The sequence below is a fragment of the Carcharhinus amblyrhynchos genome, chromosome 14 (genome assembly GCF_965287045.1).
Source record: "Carcharhinus amblyrhynchos chromosome 14, sCarAmb.v2.hapA, whole genome shotgun sequence".
NCBI lineage: Eukaryota > Metazoa > Chordata > Chondrichthyes > Carcharhiniformes > Carcharhinidae > Carcharhinus > Carcharhinus amblyrhynchos.
The window spans coordinates 485430-506198 of record NC_137337.1 but is presented as its reverse complement, the minus strand read 5'-3'; the positions used below and the strand labels follow the sequence as shown (position 1 = coordinate 506198).

The window sequence follows — 20769 nt, the reverse complement described above, 5'->3', positions numbered from 1 at the left end:
GGAGAATGAGCAGTCTCCACTATAATGTGCAAACTCCACCAAACTAAGCCCAAAAAGGTTTACGAAACGTCATTGTCCAGTATGATTAAGGAAAATTCCAAGGCTTTTTATACATATATAAAAAGCAAGCGGGTAGCCAGATAGATGGTTGGCCCACTCAAGGATAGGGGAGGGAATTTATGTGTGGAGTCAGAAGAAATGGGTGAGGTATTAAATGAGTACTTTATGTCAGTATTCACCAAAGAGAAGAACTTGGTGGATGATGAGTCTGGGAAAGGATGTGTAGATAGTTTGAGTCATGTTGAAGTCAGAAAGGTGGTGATGGGTTTCTTGAGAAACATCAAGGTGGACAAATCCCCAGGCCCTGATGGGATATAGCTCAGAATACTGTGAGCTGCAAGGGAGGAAATTGCCTTGACAGAGATCTTTGTATCCTCACTGGCTAGCTTTAAAGGAGGTCCCAGAGGATTGGAGAATAGCCAGTGTTGCTCCATAAGAACATAAGAAATAGGAGCAGGAGTAGGCCATCTAGCCCTTCGAGCCTGCCCCGCCATTCAATAAGATCATGGCTGATCTGAAGTGGATCAGTTCCACTTTCCCGCTTTCTCACCATAACCCTTAATCCCCTTGTCTACCAGAAACCTATCTACCTGTGTCTTAAATATATTCAGCGAGGTAGCCTCCACCATTTCAACGGGCAGAGAATTCCAGAGATTCACCACCCTTTGAGTGGAGAAGTTCCTCCTCAACTCCGATCTAAACTGCCTCCCCCCTTATTTTGAGGCTGTGCCCTCTAGTCCTGCTATCCTTTCTAAGCAGGAAGAATCTCTCTATCTCTACCCTATCCATCCCCTTCATTATCTTATATGTCTGTATAAGATCCCCCCTCAGCCTTCTAAACTCCAACGAGTATAGACCCAGTCCATTCAGTCTCTCTTCATAGGCTAACCCCCTCATCTCTGGTATCAGCCTAGTGAATGTTCTCTGCACTCCCTCCAAGGCCAATATATCCTTTCGCAAGTGCGGCGACCAAAACTGCACACAGTTCTCCAGTTGCGGCCTCACCAGTACCCTATACAGTTGCAGCAAGACCTCCCTGCTTTTATATTCTAACCCCCTCGCTATAAAAGCCAACATTCCATTCACCTTCTTGATCACCTGCTGCACCTGCAGACTGGGTTTTTGCGATTCGTGCACAGGACCCCCAGGTCCCTCTGCACCGTAGCATGCGGCAGCTTTTCACCCTTTAAATAATAATTCCTCCTACTATTATTTCTACCAAAGTGGATAACCTCACAGTTGCTAACATTGTACTCCATCTGCCAGGTCCTTGCCCACTCACTCAGCCTATCCAGATCTCTCTGCAGACTTTCCACACCCTCCACGCAATTTGCTTTTCCACTCATCTTCATGTCATCAGCAAATTTCGTTACCCTACACTCAGCCCCCTCCTCCAGATCATCTACATAAATGGTAAATAGCTGAGGCCCCAGCACCGATCCCTGCTGCAATCCGCTAGTCACCAACTGCCAACCAGAATAGCACCCATTGATTCCAACTCTCTGCTTCCTATTAGACAGCCAATCCTCTATCCACGCTAACATCTTACCCCCAACTCCTTGCGCCCTAACCTTTTGCAGCAACCATTTGTGAGGCACCTTATCAAATGCCTTTTAGAAATAAATTCCTTTGTTTAAGAAGGTAGCAAGAATAATCCAGATAATTACAGGCCGGTGAGCCTTACATCAAAGAAAAAAGAAAGGGTGGGGGTTTTAGGTCAGCTGGGCAGCACTTGGAAGTGCTGCAGGCTTGGAAGGGTGAAGGGCCTGTTCCTGTGCTGTAATTTTCTTTGTATTTTGTTTGAATGGAGGGTTGTGACAAGTGGTGTTCCTCAGGGATCAGTGCTGGGACCTTTGCTATTTGTAATATATATAAATGATTTGGAGGAAAATGTACTGGTTTGATTAGTAAGTTTGCAGATGACACAAAGGTTGGTGGATTTGTGGATAGCGATGAGGACCAACAGAGGATGCAGCAGGATATAGATCAGTTGGAGACTTGGGTGGAGAGATGGCAGATTAATCCAGACAAATCTGAGGTAATGCATTTTGGAAGGTCTAATACAGATAGGAAATATAGAATAAATGGCAGAACCCTTAAGAATATTGATAGGCAGAGGGATCTGGGTGTACAGGTACACAGGTCACTGAAAGTGGCAATGCAGGTGGAGAAGGTAGTCAAGAAGGCATACGGCATGCTTGCCTTCATCGGCTGGGGTATTGAGTTTAAAAATTGGCAAATAATGTTACAGCTTTGTAGAATCTTAGTTAGGCTGCACTTGGAATATAGTGTTCAATTCTGGTCGCCACACTACCAGAAGGATGTGGAGGCTTTGGAGAGGGTACAGAAAAGATTTACCAGAATGTTGCCTGGCATGGAGGGCATTAGCTTTGAGGAGAGGTTGGAGAAAATTAGTTTGTTATCACTGGAACGATGGAGGTTGAGGGGAGACCTGATAGAAATCTACGAGATTGAGGGGCGTGGACAGAGTGGATAGTCAGAAGCTTTTTGCCCGGGTGGAAAAGTCAGCACAGCACAAGGTTTAAACCTTGCGAGGGACAAGGTTTAAAGGAGATGTACAAGGCAGATTTTTTTACACAGAGGGTGGTGGGTGCCTGGAACTTGTTGCCGGGGGAGGTAGTGGAAGCAGATACCATAGTGATTTTTAAGAGATGTCTTGACAAATACATGAATAGAATGGGAATAGAGGGATATGGTCCCCCGAAGAGTAGGGGATTTTAGTTCAGCCGGGCACAAGGTCAGTGCAGGCTTTGAGGGCCGAAGGTCCTGTTCCTGTGCTGTAATTTTCTTTGTACTTTGTTCCACACAGACAGTGAGTCAAGCTGGGAATTGGACCGGGGTCTCTGGCACTGTGGGGCAGCAGTGCTAACCACTGTGCCACCATGCCATTCACTTTATACTTCTGTCTTTTAAATTACATCTTCCATGTGTCTGCTCATTTCAACATGCTATTTCCTATTTAAGTCTTATTATTCCCATTGTTTACTACATTTCCAAATTTTGAGCAATATTCAAACTTTGAAATGGTATTTCATAAAGCTAAATCCAGGTCATTAATATATATTCAAAATAATAGTGGTCTCAGTACTGGGAGATACCATGATGCCCTTCCTTTCAAACTTGGATCTGAGGCTCAGTCTGGCCCTGAAGGTCCCTGGGGTGTTGGGTGTGAAGTGTGATTGGTGCAGGCCTTGTGGAATGGGTGTCCCCATGGTACATCTGGCAAGTTTCCTGTATTCTAACTGTGGCCTTTCCCTCCTGTAGGTCGCAAGAACACTGATGATCTCTCAGATCCCAAGGGAAATCACAGACACAAATCTCATTATCAAGCATTTCCAGTGAGTAATGGGACTTCCAATGGGTCAGGAGCAAGAGGCTGGGCTGAACAGAGGCTGCTGAGAGTGGAGAGTAGGGTTAGAGGTAAAAGGGTTGGGTGACAGGTGAAGTGTTACTGGGGAGTATGTGTGGGATCAGGATGGGAGGATGAGGGAGGCGTGAAGGCTATTGATGGATGAAAGGTACTGGAGAGGAGAGCTTGACTGATGTGAAGGGTAAGAGTTGTGAGTGCAGCATGTGTATTTAAATTTCTTTGACTATGTTCATTTCTGTTGGAATTTCCATCTCCCTCTCTCTGACTTTGTGTCTCTCTTGCTGAGCGTGTGTGTGTTTGGGTCTCTGAAGTTATGTAAAGTTGTGTGACTTTGTAACTGAGACGAGTATTTATCCAGTTACACTTGTTCTGTTTCTCCAGTTTCTGTGGGCTGCACAAATTGTTAGTGAGAAGATGCTGAAATATTGAAGGGTGCAGCGAGTGTTGGCTGTTTCTGATTGAGGGTTTCTCTTATTTCAGTGAGGCCTACCCCAGCTGTACGGTGACAGATGTGCAGTTCTGTTTTGATGTCCGGGCACTGATGAAGTTGGACTCTGAAAGGTACCAAATTATGTATACAAAGAACAAAGAAAATTACAGCATAGAACCAGGCCCTTCGGCCCTCCAAGCCTGCCCCGACCATGCTGCCTGACTGAACTAAACCCCCCTACACTTCGGGGGACCATATCCCTCTATTCCCATGCTGTTCGTGTATTTGTGCAGATGCCCTTTAAAAGTCATTATCGTATCTGCTTCCACTACCACCCCAGGCAACGGGTTCCAGGTACCCACCACCCTCTGTGTAAACAAAAAACTTGCCTTGTACATCTCTTTTAAAACTTGCCCCTTGTACCTTAAACCTATGCTCCCTAGTAATTGACTCTTCCACCCTAGGAAAAACCACTCTGTCCATGCCCCTCATAATCTTGTCGACTTCTATTAGGTCACCCTCAACCTCTGTCTTTCAAGTATGCAGGAAGTTGGGGAAAAGAAACAAAACCACATCCAGTTAACCACTAATTCCAAAGCAGCTTGGTAGTACAGAACTTGCAGAGTGTTGCTGAATAAAGAAACATGCTGTCTTGCACTCCTCAACAGAATCATAGAATCCTACAGTGCAGAAGAAGGCCGTTCAGCCCTTCGTGTCTCACCAACTATAATCCCACCCAGGCCTATCCCCATAACTCAGAATATTTACCTGGCTAGTCTCGCTGACATGAAGGAACAACTTAACATGGCCAGTCCACCTAACCTGAACATCTTTGGCCTGTGGGAGGAAACCTGAACACCTGGAGGAAACCCATGCGGACACAGGGAGAATGTGCAAAGTCCACACAAACAGTGACCCAAGCCGGGAATCGAACCTGAGTCCCTGGCACTGTGAGGCAGCAGTGCTAACCACTGTGCTACCATGCTACTGGGAATCGAACCCGGGTCCCCTGGCACTGTGAGGCAGCAGTGCTAACCACTTTGCCATCATGCCGCCCCTAAAGAATACCAAATCTCAAAGGGAGCAACAATTTATTCAGCATGAGAAGAAAAACAACAGTACAGCATAAGAACAGGCTTTTAGGCCGAAGATATTACGCTGAACATGATGCCAAATTAAACTAATTCCTTCTGCCTGCGCTTGATCCATGTCCCTCAATCTCTTGCATTTCCATGTGCTTATTTAAAAGCCCTTTAAACACACCTATCATATCCACCTGCACCGCCACTCCTGTTAGGGCATTCCAGACACCGAGCACTCTCTGCGTAAAAAAAATCCCCTCACATCTCCTTTGAAATTTCTCTGTCTTACCTTAAGTGCATGCCCCCTATTATTAGACATTTCAACTCTGGGAAAAAGATTCTGACTGTCAGCCCTCTCTATGCCTCTCATGATAGAACATAGAACATAGAACACTACAGCACAAACAGGCCCTTCGGCCCACGAGTTGTGCCGATCACATCAACACCTACCAACCTACAGACCTATCTATAACCCTCAATCTCATTAAACCCCCTATACTCATCCAGAAGTCTTTTAAAAGACCCCAGCGAGTTCGCCTCCACCACCACTGACGGCAGCCGATTCCATTCACTCACCACCCTCTGAGTGAAAAACTTACCCCTAACATATTAATGATAATAATGATATTACATTACCCCTAATGATATTACAAATCCCTCAGCCTCCTCTGGTTGGCAAATCAATTCTGGTCAAGACATTGCCACAGGGAAGTGGGTGTCTTCCTAAGCATTTGTTCAGTTGGAAAAGCACAATTGCATCGACATGTTCTTTCTGTTTGCAAAGTACAGGGCCACGTGTGTGACTGCAAGTAGCTTCGAGCACGTAAGTAAGCCACACTGCCAGCCTAACTGAGCATTTTAATTTGGCAGCAGTGTAATTCTCAGCACAATTGGAATTGTTGAGTAAGCATTGTCCAACTGCGAAATCACATCTAACCTTGGGCACTATGTTGTAAGTTCTGCAAGCAGGGACTATTGAATCTGGTCAGTGCTTTTCCTGTTGCGAGCAGCCAGAAGCACTTTCTGTTTGATGCCATCCGTTTATTGTTGAGAGGTATAGCCTACATACTTAACATTACACAGGCACTGAGAGGTAGTTAAAGCTGCCAGCTTCAGTCCTGAAAATGCCAAGTCTAGCTCTGATTACCCAGGAAGGGGAAGATGTCTCAAATATTTGAACAATGGGTGAAACTAGCTGCTTGATGCAGCTGCTTTGTAGTAGGGGCATGGATAATATTTTCCTCTAATAGGATGCAATATAAGTTGTTCTTTTTGAGATTTGATATTCTTGCAATCCTGATGTGCAAGAGAAAAGCATTGACAGTCCCTTCATTCAGCAATACTTAAATCCAAAGCAAAATACAGTGGATGCTGGAAATCTGAAGTAAAAACAGAAAATTCTGGAAATACTCAGCAGGCCCAGCTGCATCTATGGAGAGAATGGGCAGAATCATCTTCTCAGTGCACAGAGTGCTGACTGAGGCGAGATATGATGCTTAAACCTGGTGTTGTCAGACTTCTTACTGAGGCGAGATTACCAGTGTCTGGCTCTCCAGCTGCACAGCCATCTTTTCTCTCCAGATGTTAATGTGCGTTCTTTGGGTTGCTAGATCAGTTATGCCACATTTTAAACGATCTTTAACATTTCTGGTAATGGAATTCTGTTACTAGCTCCCCTGCAAATCGAGTCGTTGTATTTAACCTGTAGCAGTGCAAGATCATGGAAGGTTTTGGATCATAATGATTTGTCGCCATTTCTACTAACTCATGGAAGGGCTTGGACTCTGGTGTTTCCGGATATGATGTGGCGATGCCAGCGTTGCACTGGGGTAAACACAGTAAGAAATCCCTCAACACCAGGTTAAAGCCAACAACTTACCTGATGGAGGAGCAGCGCTCCGAAAGCTAGTGGCTTTTGCTACCAAATGAACTTGTTGGACTTTAACCTGGTGTTGAGAGAATCCTTACTGTGTTTCTGGATACGTTAGAGTTTTTATAATATTGAATGTTGCAGCGCCACACACAGTCAATAGAACAACCTTTTGCCAAGTATCGCCTTTTATTCCATTTGCTGGAAAGAAGTACTCATTCTCTTAGCATGTTATGGCCAGTCCTCAACACCCATGTTGTATGGCTCCAACTTCCCAAAAAATAGCATACCAAACTGAATAATACAGGTTTACCAAGACCTGACAAGCAGGGTTACCAAAACATCCCTTTTACTTTGATGCTGTGGAAGAACCCGTGCTTTATTGCACAAAATGAAACTAAACAATAAACACGAGCCTATGGTGAACATGACAGGTCCTGTTGTGGGGTCATTTCAGAGACTAGGCATTGCCAAAAAACCTCAGGAAATAAAAGACTCACAAAGCTAGTGTCCCAGCTAGAGACGTACCTTCATTTAACCAATGATCGATGGGAGAGGCTAGCACTGGGCAGTCCAAAGTCTTTCTAGAATCATTGTAAACGGTTGTCATAAACCTTATCCAATTACAAAGAACAAATTGCAGCACAGAAACAGGCCCTTTGGCCCTCCAAGCCTGCACCGACCATGTTGCTTGATTTAACTAAAACCCCCTCTACTCTTCCAGGAACCATATCCCTCTATTCCCATCCTATTCATGTATTTGTCCAGATGCCCCTTAAAAGTCACTACCGTATCTGCTTCCACTCCCTCCCCCAGCAACGGGTTCTAGGCACCCACTACTTTCTGTGTAAAAAATCTGCCTCGTACATCTCCTTTAAACTTTGCCCCTTCCACCTTAAACCTGCGCCCCCCTAGTAATTGACTCTTCCACCCTGGGGAAAAGCTTCTGACTATCCACTCTGTCCATGCCTCTCATAATCTTGTAGACTTCTATCAGGTCTCCCCTCAACCTCTGTTGCTCCAATGAGAACAAACCAAGTTTCTCCAACATCTCCTCATAGCTGATGCCCTCCATAGCAGGCAACATCCTGGTAAATCTTTTCTGTATCCTCTCCAAAGCCTCCACATCCTTCTGGTAGTGTGGTAACCAGAATTGAACACTATATTCCAAGTGTGGCCTAACTAAAGTTCTACAAAGCTGCAACATGACTTGCCAATTTTTAAACTCAGTGCCCCAGCCGATGAAGGCAAGCATGCCGTATGCCTTCTTGACTACCTTCTCCACCTGCATTGCCACTTTCAGTGACCTGTGTATTGTACACCCAGATCCCTTTGCCTATCAATCCTCTTAAGGGTTCTGCCATTTACTGTATATTTCCCATCTGTATTAGACCTTCCAAAATTCATTATCTCACATTTGTCCAGATTAAACTCCATCTGCCATCTCTCCGCCCAAGTTTCCAACTGATCTATATCCTGCTGTATGCTCTGATGGTCCTCATCACTATCCGCAAATCTATCAACCTTGTGTCGCCCACAAACTTACTAATCAATCCAGTTACATTTTCCTCCAAATCATTTGTTTATATTACAAACAGCAAAGGTCCCAGCAGTGATCCCTGAGGAATATCATTTGTCACAGCTCTCCATTCATAAACACACCCTTCCACTGCTACCCTCTGTCTGCTTTGACCGAGCCAGTTTTGTATCCATCTTGCCAGCTTACCTCTGACCCTATGCGACTTCACCTTCTGCACCAGTCTGCTATGAGAGACTTTGTCAAAAGCCTTACTGAAGTCCATGTAGACAACGTCCACTGCCCTACCCTCATCCTACATTCTATCCTCTGACATTATGGAATTTCATTGGTCCAGAGAATCCAGACACTTCTTCCTCTTGCTTAGCAACCTCAGATGCTTAGCTACAAAGATTAAAGTTACTGTTCCCACCAACTTCCTTCATGCCAATGGCCGCACCAGACAGCTGAAATTTACACGTCTGAAAAGAACTGTCTTATCGGGACAACTTTAAACAGCCCTGTTCATAAAATGGCTTCAGGAACCATAATATTTGTAACTTTTGCTGATATAACTATGCACATTCTCTGGTTTCATTGTTCCAAAGAATGTGGTTTGTCTGCTTAGTTTTCATCCCTAGATGCCTTGCAGCAACCTGGTTTTGGATAATGTGTACAATTGCTTTAAAAATACAGTTAAAATGCATTTAAAAATTCAAAATATATGTTTAAATCAGAAAAATCTCGTACTTATTTAAATTTCTTACTATGTTCATACTGCCTTCATGCAGACAGTTCCCTTGTTAGATTGTGAGTTGATTGCAGGTCATTTCACTTATTGCTTGTATTTTATTAGTGATTTAAATCCCTGATTATTTAAAATTTCTCTAACGTATTATGAATTTCTCCAACAGTCTCAACTGGGAGTAAAAGGATAATGGACCCTCTCAGGATCTTGCTTTATACAGGGTTCAATATATGAGCACCACCTGGTTGGCTAATTGCCAGTTGCCAATTCCCAGGGAGCTAGTATTCAATGAGCCCAACTGGGAGGTCAATTAGTGATTTCCTGTGCCGATCATGAGGTTATTTCACAGAGAGACTGTGACAAAATACGGGAAGGGATTAATTAACTTCCAGAACAGGCATATAAATGACAAATTAATTTCAAACTACACAAGTGTGAGGGAATAATATATATTTTATTAGGAAAGATAAGGAAGCCGCATTCTTCATGGAATATAAATATCTAAATGGATTAGATTAATAACAAAGGGCTCTGGAGGCTTCAAAGACTCAAATCGCTGAAAGAAACAATACAAATTGAAAAAACCCTTAAAACACTAACAAACATGTGGGTTTACTTCTTGGACTGTAGAATTGAAAAACAAAAAAGTTGTGTTAAATTGTGCAGTACCTGGATGTATTCACCTTTGGAAACTGTGGATAGTTCTGGTTTCCATGTTATGAAAAGGATATAAAGGCACTGGACTGGTGCAAACAAAATACCAGAACTCAGACGTTATAACATCAGGGAAGATGAAATAGGCTGAGGGCTCTCTTCTCTAGACAGGAAAAGACCGAGGGCCTGCGCCCCCATACGCTCTCAGCTATCTCCAGTCTGATTAGTGTTGTGGGTGGGGCTTAGTGTTTGCGGAACAATCGGAGCTCTGAACTGCACATGCGCAGTTAGAAAAAAATTAGGAAAAGCGCATCCGTGTCAGATCGCTCCCGAGTTGCAGAAAGTGGCCTGGGAGCGAAAAGCGGGAGCGAGGGTGTATTTTGGAGGGGATGGGGAGGGGAGACGCAGGTAAGATGTATCACGGGGGGGCGCAGATGGATCTCTGGTGGGGGGAAACGGGGGGTCCGCTGCCACTCTGCGGGCGATCGGTGAAGGGGAGGGGGCAGGGGTGGGTGATTGGTCTGGGTAGTTGGGGGGGGTGGTTGGATAAGGGGGGGCAATGATATGTATGGGTAGTGGGGGGTGTGGGTAAGGGGGACACACACATCACTGCCCTCCTTATCCACACCCCATTACGCAGACCGATTGCCAACCCTGCCCCCCTTCCCCCCTCACCGTTCACCCACAGAGTGGCAGTGAACACCCCTGCCTCCCCCACCAGAGATCCATCTGCACCCCCCACCAGAGATCAGTCTGAGCCGCCTCCCTCCTCCCCCTCACCACCAGGTAACAATCAGCCCTCACCCCCCGCCAAAGATATATCTGACCCACCTCTGCCTCCTCCTCCTCCCCCCTCCAACCAGACAATGATCTGACCTCACTCCCCTCCTCCTCACCACCACCACCACCCCCCCCAACCAGAGAATGATCTGACCTGCCTCTACCCCCACCCCCACCACTGATTTGAGTCAGAGAGTGTTGGAAACACTGACCGCATTCTTCAGAGGCTGGAGCACCTGACTCAGACTTTTATTCAGCAAGTCCTTAAAAGCGCGGCTCCGGATTGGTAAATGCAGTCGTAAAGGGGGAAATGCTGATAGAGTTGGGTGGGCAGTTCATTAATTCAATTTAAATGCATTTAAATCGTCATTGTGCCCGATTTGGGCGTGGAACGGATTCCTGCCATTCGCAGGTCTTGGTAAAGTGGACATCTGTGCGGACTCGTGTGCAGATTGCGATAAAGGCCTCACACACGACTTCACCACGATTTCGTGCCTGAAAACAGGTGCAAATTGCTGGTAAAATCAGGCCCTGAGGGTGCCCTGCTGGAGGTTTTTAAACTTGTGAAAGGATACGATCGAGTAGACATGGAGAAAATATTTTCACTTGAAGGAGGAGGCCAGAATTAGGGGCCATTAACAAGACGGTCACTAATAAAGCCAATAGAAAATTCAGGAAAAATGTCTTTTCCCAGAGTCAGTAGATTGTTGATGGGCTGAAATGAAAAGGAATGGGAAGAGATTCCTACATTCTAAATACTTTGTTGTTGTGTTTGTGGGACTTTGTCTTTTGAAAATTGAACATCATGTTGTAATGGGCCAGAATCTGGCCCATTACAACACTAACTATATTTCAAAAGTGGTTCATTTGCTGTAGAAAGCTTAGGAATGTCTTGAGGTTGTAAAAGACACTGTAGAAATTATATAAGTTGTTTCCTTTTTTACACTTGGGTATCTGAAGCAGTGCGTCATGCTTAATGATGTCACATAGACTAGTAGACGTTTTACATTTATTCTCAGAATGTGAGTGCATTGCTAGCTTATTAGGCCATATAAAAGGGCAATTAAAAGCCAAGCACAATGCTCATTCTAAGTTTGTTGATCTTGATATAGTTGCAATTGACCTCAGCATCACTGTGTTATATAATGGGGAAATTATCAAATGACCTGTGCTGCACATGTGTATGGATATTGAGTGAGGTAGAATTAGGGACCTTGTTGTGAAGGATCCTCTTGGGAAGAGAGATCATTGTATGGTGGAGTTTCTGATGCAGATGGAGGAGGGGAAAGTAGGATCCTGGACCTGTGTCCTTTGTTTGAACAGAGGGGAGTACGATAAGATGAGAGTGGAATTGGCGAATGTAGACTGGGGGCACAGATTGGGAGGTAGGTCTGCTGAGGAACAGTGGAGGATCTTTAAGGAGATCTTTCTTGGTGCTCAGCAGAAATTTATTCCGATGGTAAAAAAGGATTGTGGGAGGAGAGGTAATAAGCCATGGATAACGAAGGAGATAAAGGAGAGGATTAAATTAAAAGCTGATGCGCTTAGAGTGGCTAAGAGTAGTGGGCGAGAAGAGGATTGGGAGAGGTTTAAATATCAACAAAGAATGACGAAGAAGTTGATGAGGAAAGGAAGGATAAACTATGAAGCTGGGCTAGTGCTAAATATAAAAAAAGGATAGTAAGAGTTTTTATAAATATATAAAAAGGAGAAGGCTGGCTAGGGTGAATGTTGGACCCTTAGAGGATGAGAGGGGGGACTTAGTGGTAGGGGATGGGGAAATGGCTGAGGCCTTGAATAACTTTTTTGTTTCGGTCTTCACGGAGGAGGACGTGAATAATTTGCCGGGTGTTAACGATGGAAAGATGGTAGGAGTGGAGGGCCTGAATGAGATCATTGTTACTAGAGAGGTAGTGCTCGACAGACTAGAGGGACTGATGGTGGACAAGTCCCCAGGACCAGATGGAATGCATCCAAGGGTTCTGAAGGAAATGGCAGAGGTGATAGTAGATGCCTTAGTGATTATTTTCCAAACCTCGCTGGATTCCAGGGAAGTGCCGGAAGATTGGAAAACAGCTAATGTTACACCGCTGTTTAAAAAGGGTAGCAGGCAAAAGGCAGGGAATTATAGGCCGGTTAGTTTAACGTCTGTTGTCGGAAAAATGCTTGAATCCGTAATCAAGGAGAAAATAGCAAGGCATCTTGAGAAGAATTATTTGATAGAGCAGACGCAGCACGGATTCGTTAAGGGGAAGTCGTGTCTGACGAATTTATTGGAATTCTATGAGGATGTGTCTAGTGCGGTGGATAGAGGGGAACCGGTAGATGTGGTGTTTCTCGATTTTCAGAAGGTGTTTGATAAGGTGCCGCACAAAAGGTTGTTACAGAAGGTTAGGGGGCATGGAGTTGGGGGTAGGGTGTTAGCGTGGATAGGGGATTGGTTGTCAAATAGGAGGCAGAGAGTGGGTGTCAATGGGTGTTATTCGGATTGGCGGTTGGTGACTAGTGGAGTGCCCCAGGGGTCGGTGCTGGGGCCTCAACTATTTACCATTTATATAGATGATCTGGAGGAGGGAACCGAGTGTAAGGTGTCGAAATTTGCTGATGACACAAAGATTGGTGGAACGGCAAATTGTGCAGAGAGTGTGGAAGGTCTGCAGAGGGATCTAGATAGGCTGAGCGAGTGGGTGAGGACCTGGCAGATGGAATACAATGTTGGCAAGTGTGAGGTTATCCACTTTGGTAGGAATAATGGTAGGAAGGACTACTACTTACAGGGTGAAAAGCTGCAGCATGCGACGGTGCAGAGGGACCTCGGGGTCCTTGTGCATGAGTCGCAAAAACCCAGCCTACAGGTGCAGCAGGTAGTCAGGAAGGCAAATGGGATGCTGGCCTTCATAGCGAGGGGGATAGAATATAAAAGTAGGGAGGTCTTGCTGCAACTGTACAGGGCACTGGTGAGGCCGCAGCTGGAGTACTGTGTGCAGTTTTGGTCGCCGCACCTGCGCAAGGATATTTTGGCCTTGGAGGGAGTGCAGAGGAGGTTCATAAGAACATAAGAAATAGGAGCAGGAGTAGACCATCCAGCCCCTCGAGCCTGCCCCGCCATTCAATAAGATCATGGCTGATCTGTCGCTGCTCAGTTCCACTTTCCCGCTTTCTCCCCATAACCCTTAATCCCCTCGCTTATCAAAAACCCATCAACCCGCGTCTTAAAAATATTGAGCGAGGCAGCCTCCACCACTTCAACGGGCAGAGAATTCCAGAGATTCACCACCCTTTGAGTGAAGAAGTTCCTCCTCAACTCCATTCTAAACCGCCCCCCTTTTATCTTGAGGCTGTGCCCCCTAGTCCTACTGTCTTTTTTGAGTGGGAAGAGTCTCTCCACCTCTATCCTATCCATCCCATTCATCATCTTATACGTCTCAATGAGATCTCCCCTCATTCTTCTAAACTCTAACGAGTACAAGCCCAGTTTATTCAGCCTCTCCTCATAGCTCAACCCCCTCAACTCCGGTATCAGCCTAGTAAACCTCCTCTGCACTCCCTCCAAGGCCAAAATATCTTTGCGCAGGTGCGGCGCCCAAAACTGCACACAGTACTCCAGCTGCAGCCTCACCAATGCCCTATACAGCTGCAGCAAGACCTCCCTACTTTTATATTCAATCCCCCTCGCTATGAAGGCCAGCATCCCATTCGCCTTCCTGACCACCTGCTGCACCTGCAAGCTGGGTTTTTGCGACTCATGCACAAGGACCCCGAGGTCCCTCTGCACCGTCGCCTGCTGCAGCTTTTCGCCCTGTAAGTAGTAGTCCTTCCTACCATTCTTCCTACCAAAGTGGACCACCTCACACTTGCCAACATTAAATTCCATTTGCCATTTCCTGGCCCATTCACCCAGCCTGTCTAGATCCTTCTGCAGACTCTCCACACCCTCCGCACAATTTGCCATTCCCCCAATCTTGGTGTCATCAGCAAATTTCAACACCCTACACTCGGTTCCCTCCTCCAGATCATCTATATAAATGGTAAAAAGCTGAGGCCCCAGCACCGACCCCTGGGGCACTCCACTAGTCACCATCCGCCAATCCGAATAGCACCCGTTGACCCCCACTCTCTGCCTCCTATTTGACAGCCAATCCTCTATCCACACTAACACCCTACCCCCAACTCCATGTCCCTCGACCTTCTGCAATAACCTCTTGTGAGGTACTTTGTCAAACGCCTTCTGAAAATCTAGAAAGACCACATCCACCGGCTCTCCTCTATCCACTGCCCTAGACACATCCTCATAGAACTCCAGTAAATTTGTCAGACACGACTTCCCTTTAATGAAACCGTGCTGCGTCCGCTCTATCAAGCAATTGCCTTCAAGATGCCTCGCAATTTCCTCCTTAATGACAGATTCTAACATTTTACCTACCACAGACGTTAAACTAACCGGCCTATAATTCCCCGCCTTTTGCCTGGCACCCTTCTTAAACAACGGCGTAACATTAGCCGTTTTCCAATCATCTGGCACTTCCCCGGAATCCAGCGACGTCTGGAAAATAACCACCAAGGCATCCACTATCACCTCCACCATTTCTTTCAGAACCCTCGGATGCATTCCATCCGGTCCTGGGGACTTGTCCACAATCAGCCCCTCCAGTCTGTCGAGCACCGCCTCTCTAGTAACAGTAATGTCATTAAGACTCTCCAGTCCTACCACCTTTCCATCGCTAACACCCGGCAAATTATTCACGTCCTCCTCCGTGAAGACAGAAACAAAAAAGTTATTCAATACCTTAGCCATATCCTCATCCCCTACCACTAGGTCCCCTTTCTCATCCTCTAAAGGACCAACGTTCACCCTAGCCAGCCTCTTCCTTTTTATATATTTATAAAAACTCTTGCTATCCTTTTTTATATTAAGCGCTAGCCCAGCTTCATAGTTTCTCCTACCCTTCTTTATCAACTTCTTTGTCAATCTTTGTTGACATTTAAACCTCTCCCAATCCTCTTCTCGCCCACTACTCTTAGCTACTCTAAATTCCTCCGCTTTTAATTTAACACTTTCCTTCACCTCCTTCGTTATCCATGGCTTATTACCTCTCTTCCTACTATCCTTTTTGACCATCGGAATAAATTTCCGCTGAGCACCAAGAAAGATCTCCTTAAAGATCCTCCACTGCTCCACAACAGACCCTCCCTCCAACGCGCTCCCCCAGTCCACATTCGCCAATTCTTCTCTCATCCTACCGTACTCCCCTCTATTCAAACAGAGGACACATGTCCGGGAACCCACTTTCTCCTCCTCCATCTGCACCAGAAACTCCACCATACAATGATCACTCTCCCCAAGAGGATCCTTCACCACAAGGTCCCTAATTCTACCCGCCTCATTACATAGCACCAGATCCAAGATAGCTCACTCCCTCGTCGGCTCCAACACACACTATTCGAGGAAACTATCCCGGCAGCATTCCAAGAACTCTTCCTCGAGCCCACCGCGTCCAACATGGGTCGACCAATCAATATGCAGATTGAAATCCCCCATAACTACGGCCGTCCCATTCCTGCACGCCGCACTTATTTGCGCGTTAACAGCCCGCCCCACCTCCAGATCATTATTCGGGGGCCTATAGACGACACCCACCAGCGTCTTCCTCCCTTTGCTGTTCCTAATCTCCACCCACAACGATTCCACCCTGTGCTCCTTGGCTCCAATATCATCCCTTGCTACCACCGTGATGCTATCTTTAATCAGCAGAGCTACGCCCCCCCCTTTTCCCTCCTGCCTATCCTTCCTAAACACTTGATAGCCCTGTACATTCAGCTCCCAGTCCCTGTCACCCTGCAGCCACGTCTCTGTAATGGCCACCAGATCGTATCCATTTGTGTCGATCTGCGCCACCAGCTCATCCACTTTATTCCGAATGCTTCGTGCATTCAGATAAAGCGCTTTCATCCCAGCCTTCACCTGGACCCTATTTGCCGTAACGCCACCAACCATACTCCCTCTATTATTGGGACATCCTCGGCCTCTATCCTTACCTGTACCCTCTCCTTAACTTTAGACCTCGTAACATCACCTACCCTCGCACCCTCCCCCCCCCCTAATTAGTTTAAAGCCCTGTCTGCAGTCCTCTTTACTCGATTCGCCAGCACTTTGGTCCCAGCACGGTTCAGACCAACCCCATCCCTCCCGAACAGGTCCCACCTACCCCAATACTGGTGCCAATGCCCCATAAATGCAAACCCATTCCTCCCACACCAATCCCTGAGCCACCCATTCACTTCCTTAATCCTGTCAACCCTACGCCCGTCTGCACTCGGTTCAGGCAGTAGCCCAGAGATCACCACCTTGTCGGTTCTACTTTTTAATTCCATTCCCAGCTTTTCATACTCCCTCCCCAGATCCTCAGTTTGCATTTTGCCTACGTCGTTGGCACCCACATGTACCACAACGACCGGATTCTCACCCTCCCACTCCAGGTTCCTCTGCAGCCCAGATGCGACATCCCGTACCCGAGCACCAGGCAGACAGCACACCCTTCTGTGCACTTTGTCATTGTGACAAAGGACAGTGTCAATACCCTTCACCCCACTATCCCCAATCACTACTACGTTCCTTTTCACCCTCTCTTTGCCTATGTCCTGCTGCATCACTGTACCGTGTGCAGTTTGCTCACCAACCTCACCTGGGCTGATACTGGAGTTGAGGGGGTTGAGCTATGAGGAGAGGCTGAATAGACTGGGCTTGTACTTGTTAGAGTTTAGAAGGATGAGGGGAGATCTCACTGAGACATATAAGATGCTGAAAGGGATGGATAGGATAGAGGTGGAGAGGTTCTTCCCACTCAGAAAGGACAGCAGGACTAGAGGGCACAGCTTCAAGATAAAGGGGGTGCAGTTTAGAACGGAGTTGAGGAGGAACTTCTTCACTCAAAGGGTGGTGAATCTCTGGAATTCTCTGCCCGTTGAAGTGGTGGAGGCTACCTCGCTAAATATTTTTAAGACGCGGGTTGATGGGTTTTTGATAAGCGAGGGGATTAAGGGTTATGGGGAGAGGGCGGGAATGTGGAACTGAGCCACGACAGATCAGCCATGATCTTATTGAATGGCGGGGCAGGCTCGAAGGGCTAGATGGCCTACTCCTGCTCCTATTTCTTATGTTCTTATATTCTTTATGAGAACTGTATGGTGCAGAATTGTAATGCTTCAAAAGCTGATTAGTCTACTGATAGTCAATATCTAAATATGGAAATTTGTTATCTTGAAGGCGCACAGCATATGTTGCACAGCAAATTCAGAAATCTTCAGAAGAGATGGGGAGTTAGGAAAGAAACATCTAAGCTCCTGCCTATGGTTCTATTGTGTTTGTAACTTCTACTTTGCTCTCTTAGGCGAAAGGCCATGAAAGGACGGCTATATTTCACAGCCAAGGCCCAAAAAGAAGGAAAGATAATGATCAAGACTCACCCATTGGCTCGGATCTGTTGTTGTGACTTCTGTGGGTTTGAACAGGTGAGAAGAATAGGTTATAAAAAAAAGTTTATTAAAAAAAAACCATGTTAAAACCTGAATCTACTGCACTGTAGGGCAGAGAGTTGCACTGATTCACAACCCTCTGTGAGAAGTAGTTTCTCCTTATCTCTGTCTTGAACCTTTCACCTCCTACTCTACAACAATGAGACCATAAGACATAGGAGCAGAATTAGGCCGCTCAATCATGACTGATATTTTTTTCTCATCCCCATTCTCCTGCCTTTTCCCCATAACCCTGAACCCCTTATTAGTCAAGAACATAGTTTTTTCTAAGACAGAGATAGCTATGACCTCTTGTACTAAACTGTTGTGGGAGGGGGAACATTTGGTTAACATTTACTTTATCAATCCCGTTGACTATTTTGTATGCCTCAATCTAATCCCTCCTCTTCTGTGCTCCAGTGAATACAAGCCCAAGCTACTCAATCATTCCTCATACAACAGCCCCTTCAAATCTGGAATCAATCCAGTGAATCTCTGCTGAACCACCTCCAGTGCCACCCCATCCTTCCTCAAAAAAGGTGACAAAAACTGAACATAATATTCCAAGTGTGGTCTCACCAATGCCTTATACAATAGTAACAACACTTCTCTACTTGTATACTCTAGACTCTTTGCAATAAAAGCCAAGATTCCATTAGCCTTCCTGATAACACTCTGCACCTGCACACCCACTTTCTGAGACTCATGCACAAAGGCACCCAGATCCCTTCGCATAAACGCCTTTTGAACCTGTTTCCTATTTAAATAATAATTTTCCCTTTTATTTTTCCAGCCAAAATGGATAACCTCACATTTATCCACATTAAACTTCATCTTCCAGATTCTGGCCATTCCCCAAGCCTGTCAATAACCATTTGTAAACTTTTTAATCTTCTCACCACACCCTGCTTTCCCACCTATTTTCGTGTCGGCAGCAAATTTTGCTATGTTACACTCTGTTCCTGCTTGTAGATCATTGATAGAGATTGTAAATAGTTGTGGTCCAGAACTGAACCTTTTGGGGGACATTGCTAATTACAGATTGCCAGCTGGAGAAGGACCCATTTGTTCCAACTCTCAGATTTCAATCAGCCAGCCAATCCTCAATCTAAGCCAGTTTTCTACCCTTAACCTCTTGGGATCTAACCCAAATCTGGATCAGTCTCTTCTGTGGCACCTTATCAAATGCCTCCTGGAAGTCCAAATAGATCACATCTACGGTATCCCCATTATCTACCTTGCTGGTTACATCCTCAATAAGAACATAACATAGGAAATAGGAGCAGGAGTAGGCCATCTAGCCCTTTGAGCCTGCCCCGCCATTCAATAAGATCATGGCTGATCTGTCGTGGCTCAGTTCCACATTCCCGCCCTCTCCCCATAACCCTTAATCCCCTCGCTTATCAAAAACCCATCAACCCGCATCTTAAAAATATTTAGCGAGGTAGCCTCCACCACTTCAACAGGTAGAAAATTCCAGAGATTCACCACCCTTTGAGTGAAGAAGTTCCTCCTCAACTCCGTTCTAAACCGCCCCCCCTTTTATCTTGAGGCTGTGCCCCCTAGTCCTACTGTCCTTTCAGAGCGGGAAGAGTCTCTCCACCTCTATCCTATCCATCCCATTCATCATCTTATACGTCTCAATGAGATCTCCCCTCATTCTTCTAAACTCTAATGAGTACAAGCCTAGTTTATTCAGCCTGTCGTCATAGCTCAACCCCCTCAACTCTGGCATCAGCCTAGTAAACCTCCTCTGCACTCCCTCCAAGGCCAAAATATCCTTGCGTAAGTGCAGCGACCAAAACTGCACACAATACTTCAGCTGCGGCCTCACCAATGCCCTATACAGCCGCAGCAAGACCTCCCTACTTTTATATTCAATCCCCCTCGCTATGAAGGCCAGCATCCCATTCGCCTTCCTGACCACCTGCTGCACCTGCAAGCTGGGTTTTTGCGACTCATGCACAAGGACCCTGAGGTCCCTCTGCACTGTCGCCTGCTGCAGTTTTTCGCCACATAAGTAATAGTCCTTCCTACCATTATTCCTACCAAAGTGGACCACCTCGCACTTGCCAACATTAAATACCATTTGCCAGTTCCTGGCCCATTTGCCCAGCCTATCTAGATCCTTCTGCAGACTCTCCACACCCTCCGCACAATTTGCCGTTCCCCCAATCTTGGTGTCATCAGCAAATTTCGACACCCTACACTCGGTTCCCTCCTCCAGATCATCTATATAAATGGTAAATAGCTGAGGCCCCAGCACCGACCCCTGGGGCACTCCACTAGTCACCAACCGCCAATCCGAATAGCACCCATTGACCCCCACTCTCTGCCTCCTATTTGACAGCCAATCCTCTGTCCACGCTAACACCCTACCCCCAACTCCATGCCCCCTTACCTTCTGCAATAACCTCTTGTGAGGTACCTTGTCAAACGCCTTCTGAAAATCTAGAAAGACCACATCCACCGGCTCTCCTCTATCCACCGCCCTAGACACATCCTCATAGATCTCCAATAAATTTGTCAGACACGACTTCCCCTTAACGAAACCGTGCTGTGTCTGCTCTATCAAGCAATTCCCCTCAAGATGGCTCACTATTTTCTCCCTGATGACGGATTCTAACATTTTACCTACAACAGACGTTAAACTAACCGGCCTATAATTCCCTGCCTTTTGCCTGGCACCCTTCTTAAACAACGGCATAACATTAGCCGTTTTCCAA

The 20769-nt window shown here is 46.1% G+C and overlaps 1 protein-coding gene across 3 annotated transcripts in view; it reads left to right on the top strand.

Moving 5' to 3' along the window:
* Positions 1-20769, top strand: part of tmem63c (transmembrane protein 63C) — a 217116-nt gene that overhangs the window by 106967 nt on the left and 89380 nt on the right. For all 3 annotated transcript variants that reach the window (XM_080202134.1, XM_080202132.1, XM_080202133.1), the window contains 3 exons: positions 3346-3419; positions 3932-4012; positions 17920-18040. In XM_080202134.1, coding sequence (XP_080058260.1) covers positions 3346-3419; positions 3932-4012; positions 17920-18040 — 276 coding nt within the window. The remainder of the gene's footprint in view (positions 1-3345; positions 3420-3931; positions 4013-17919; positions 18041-20769) is intronic.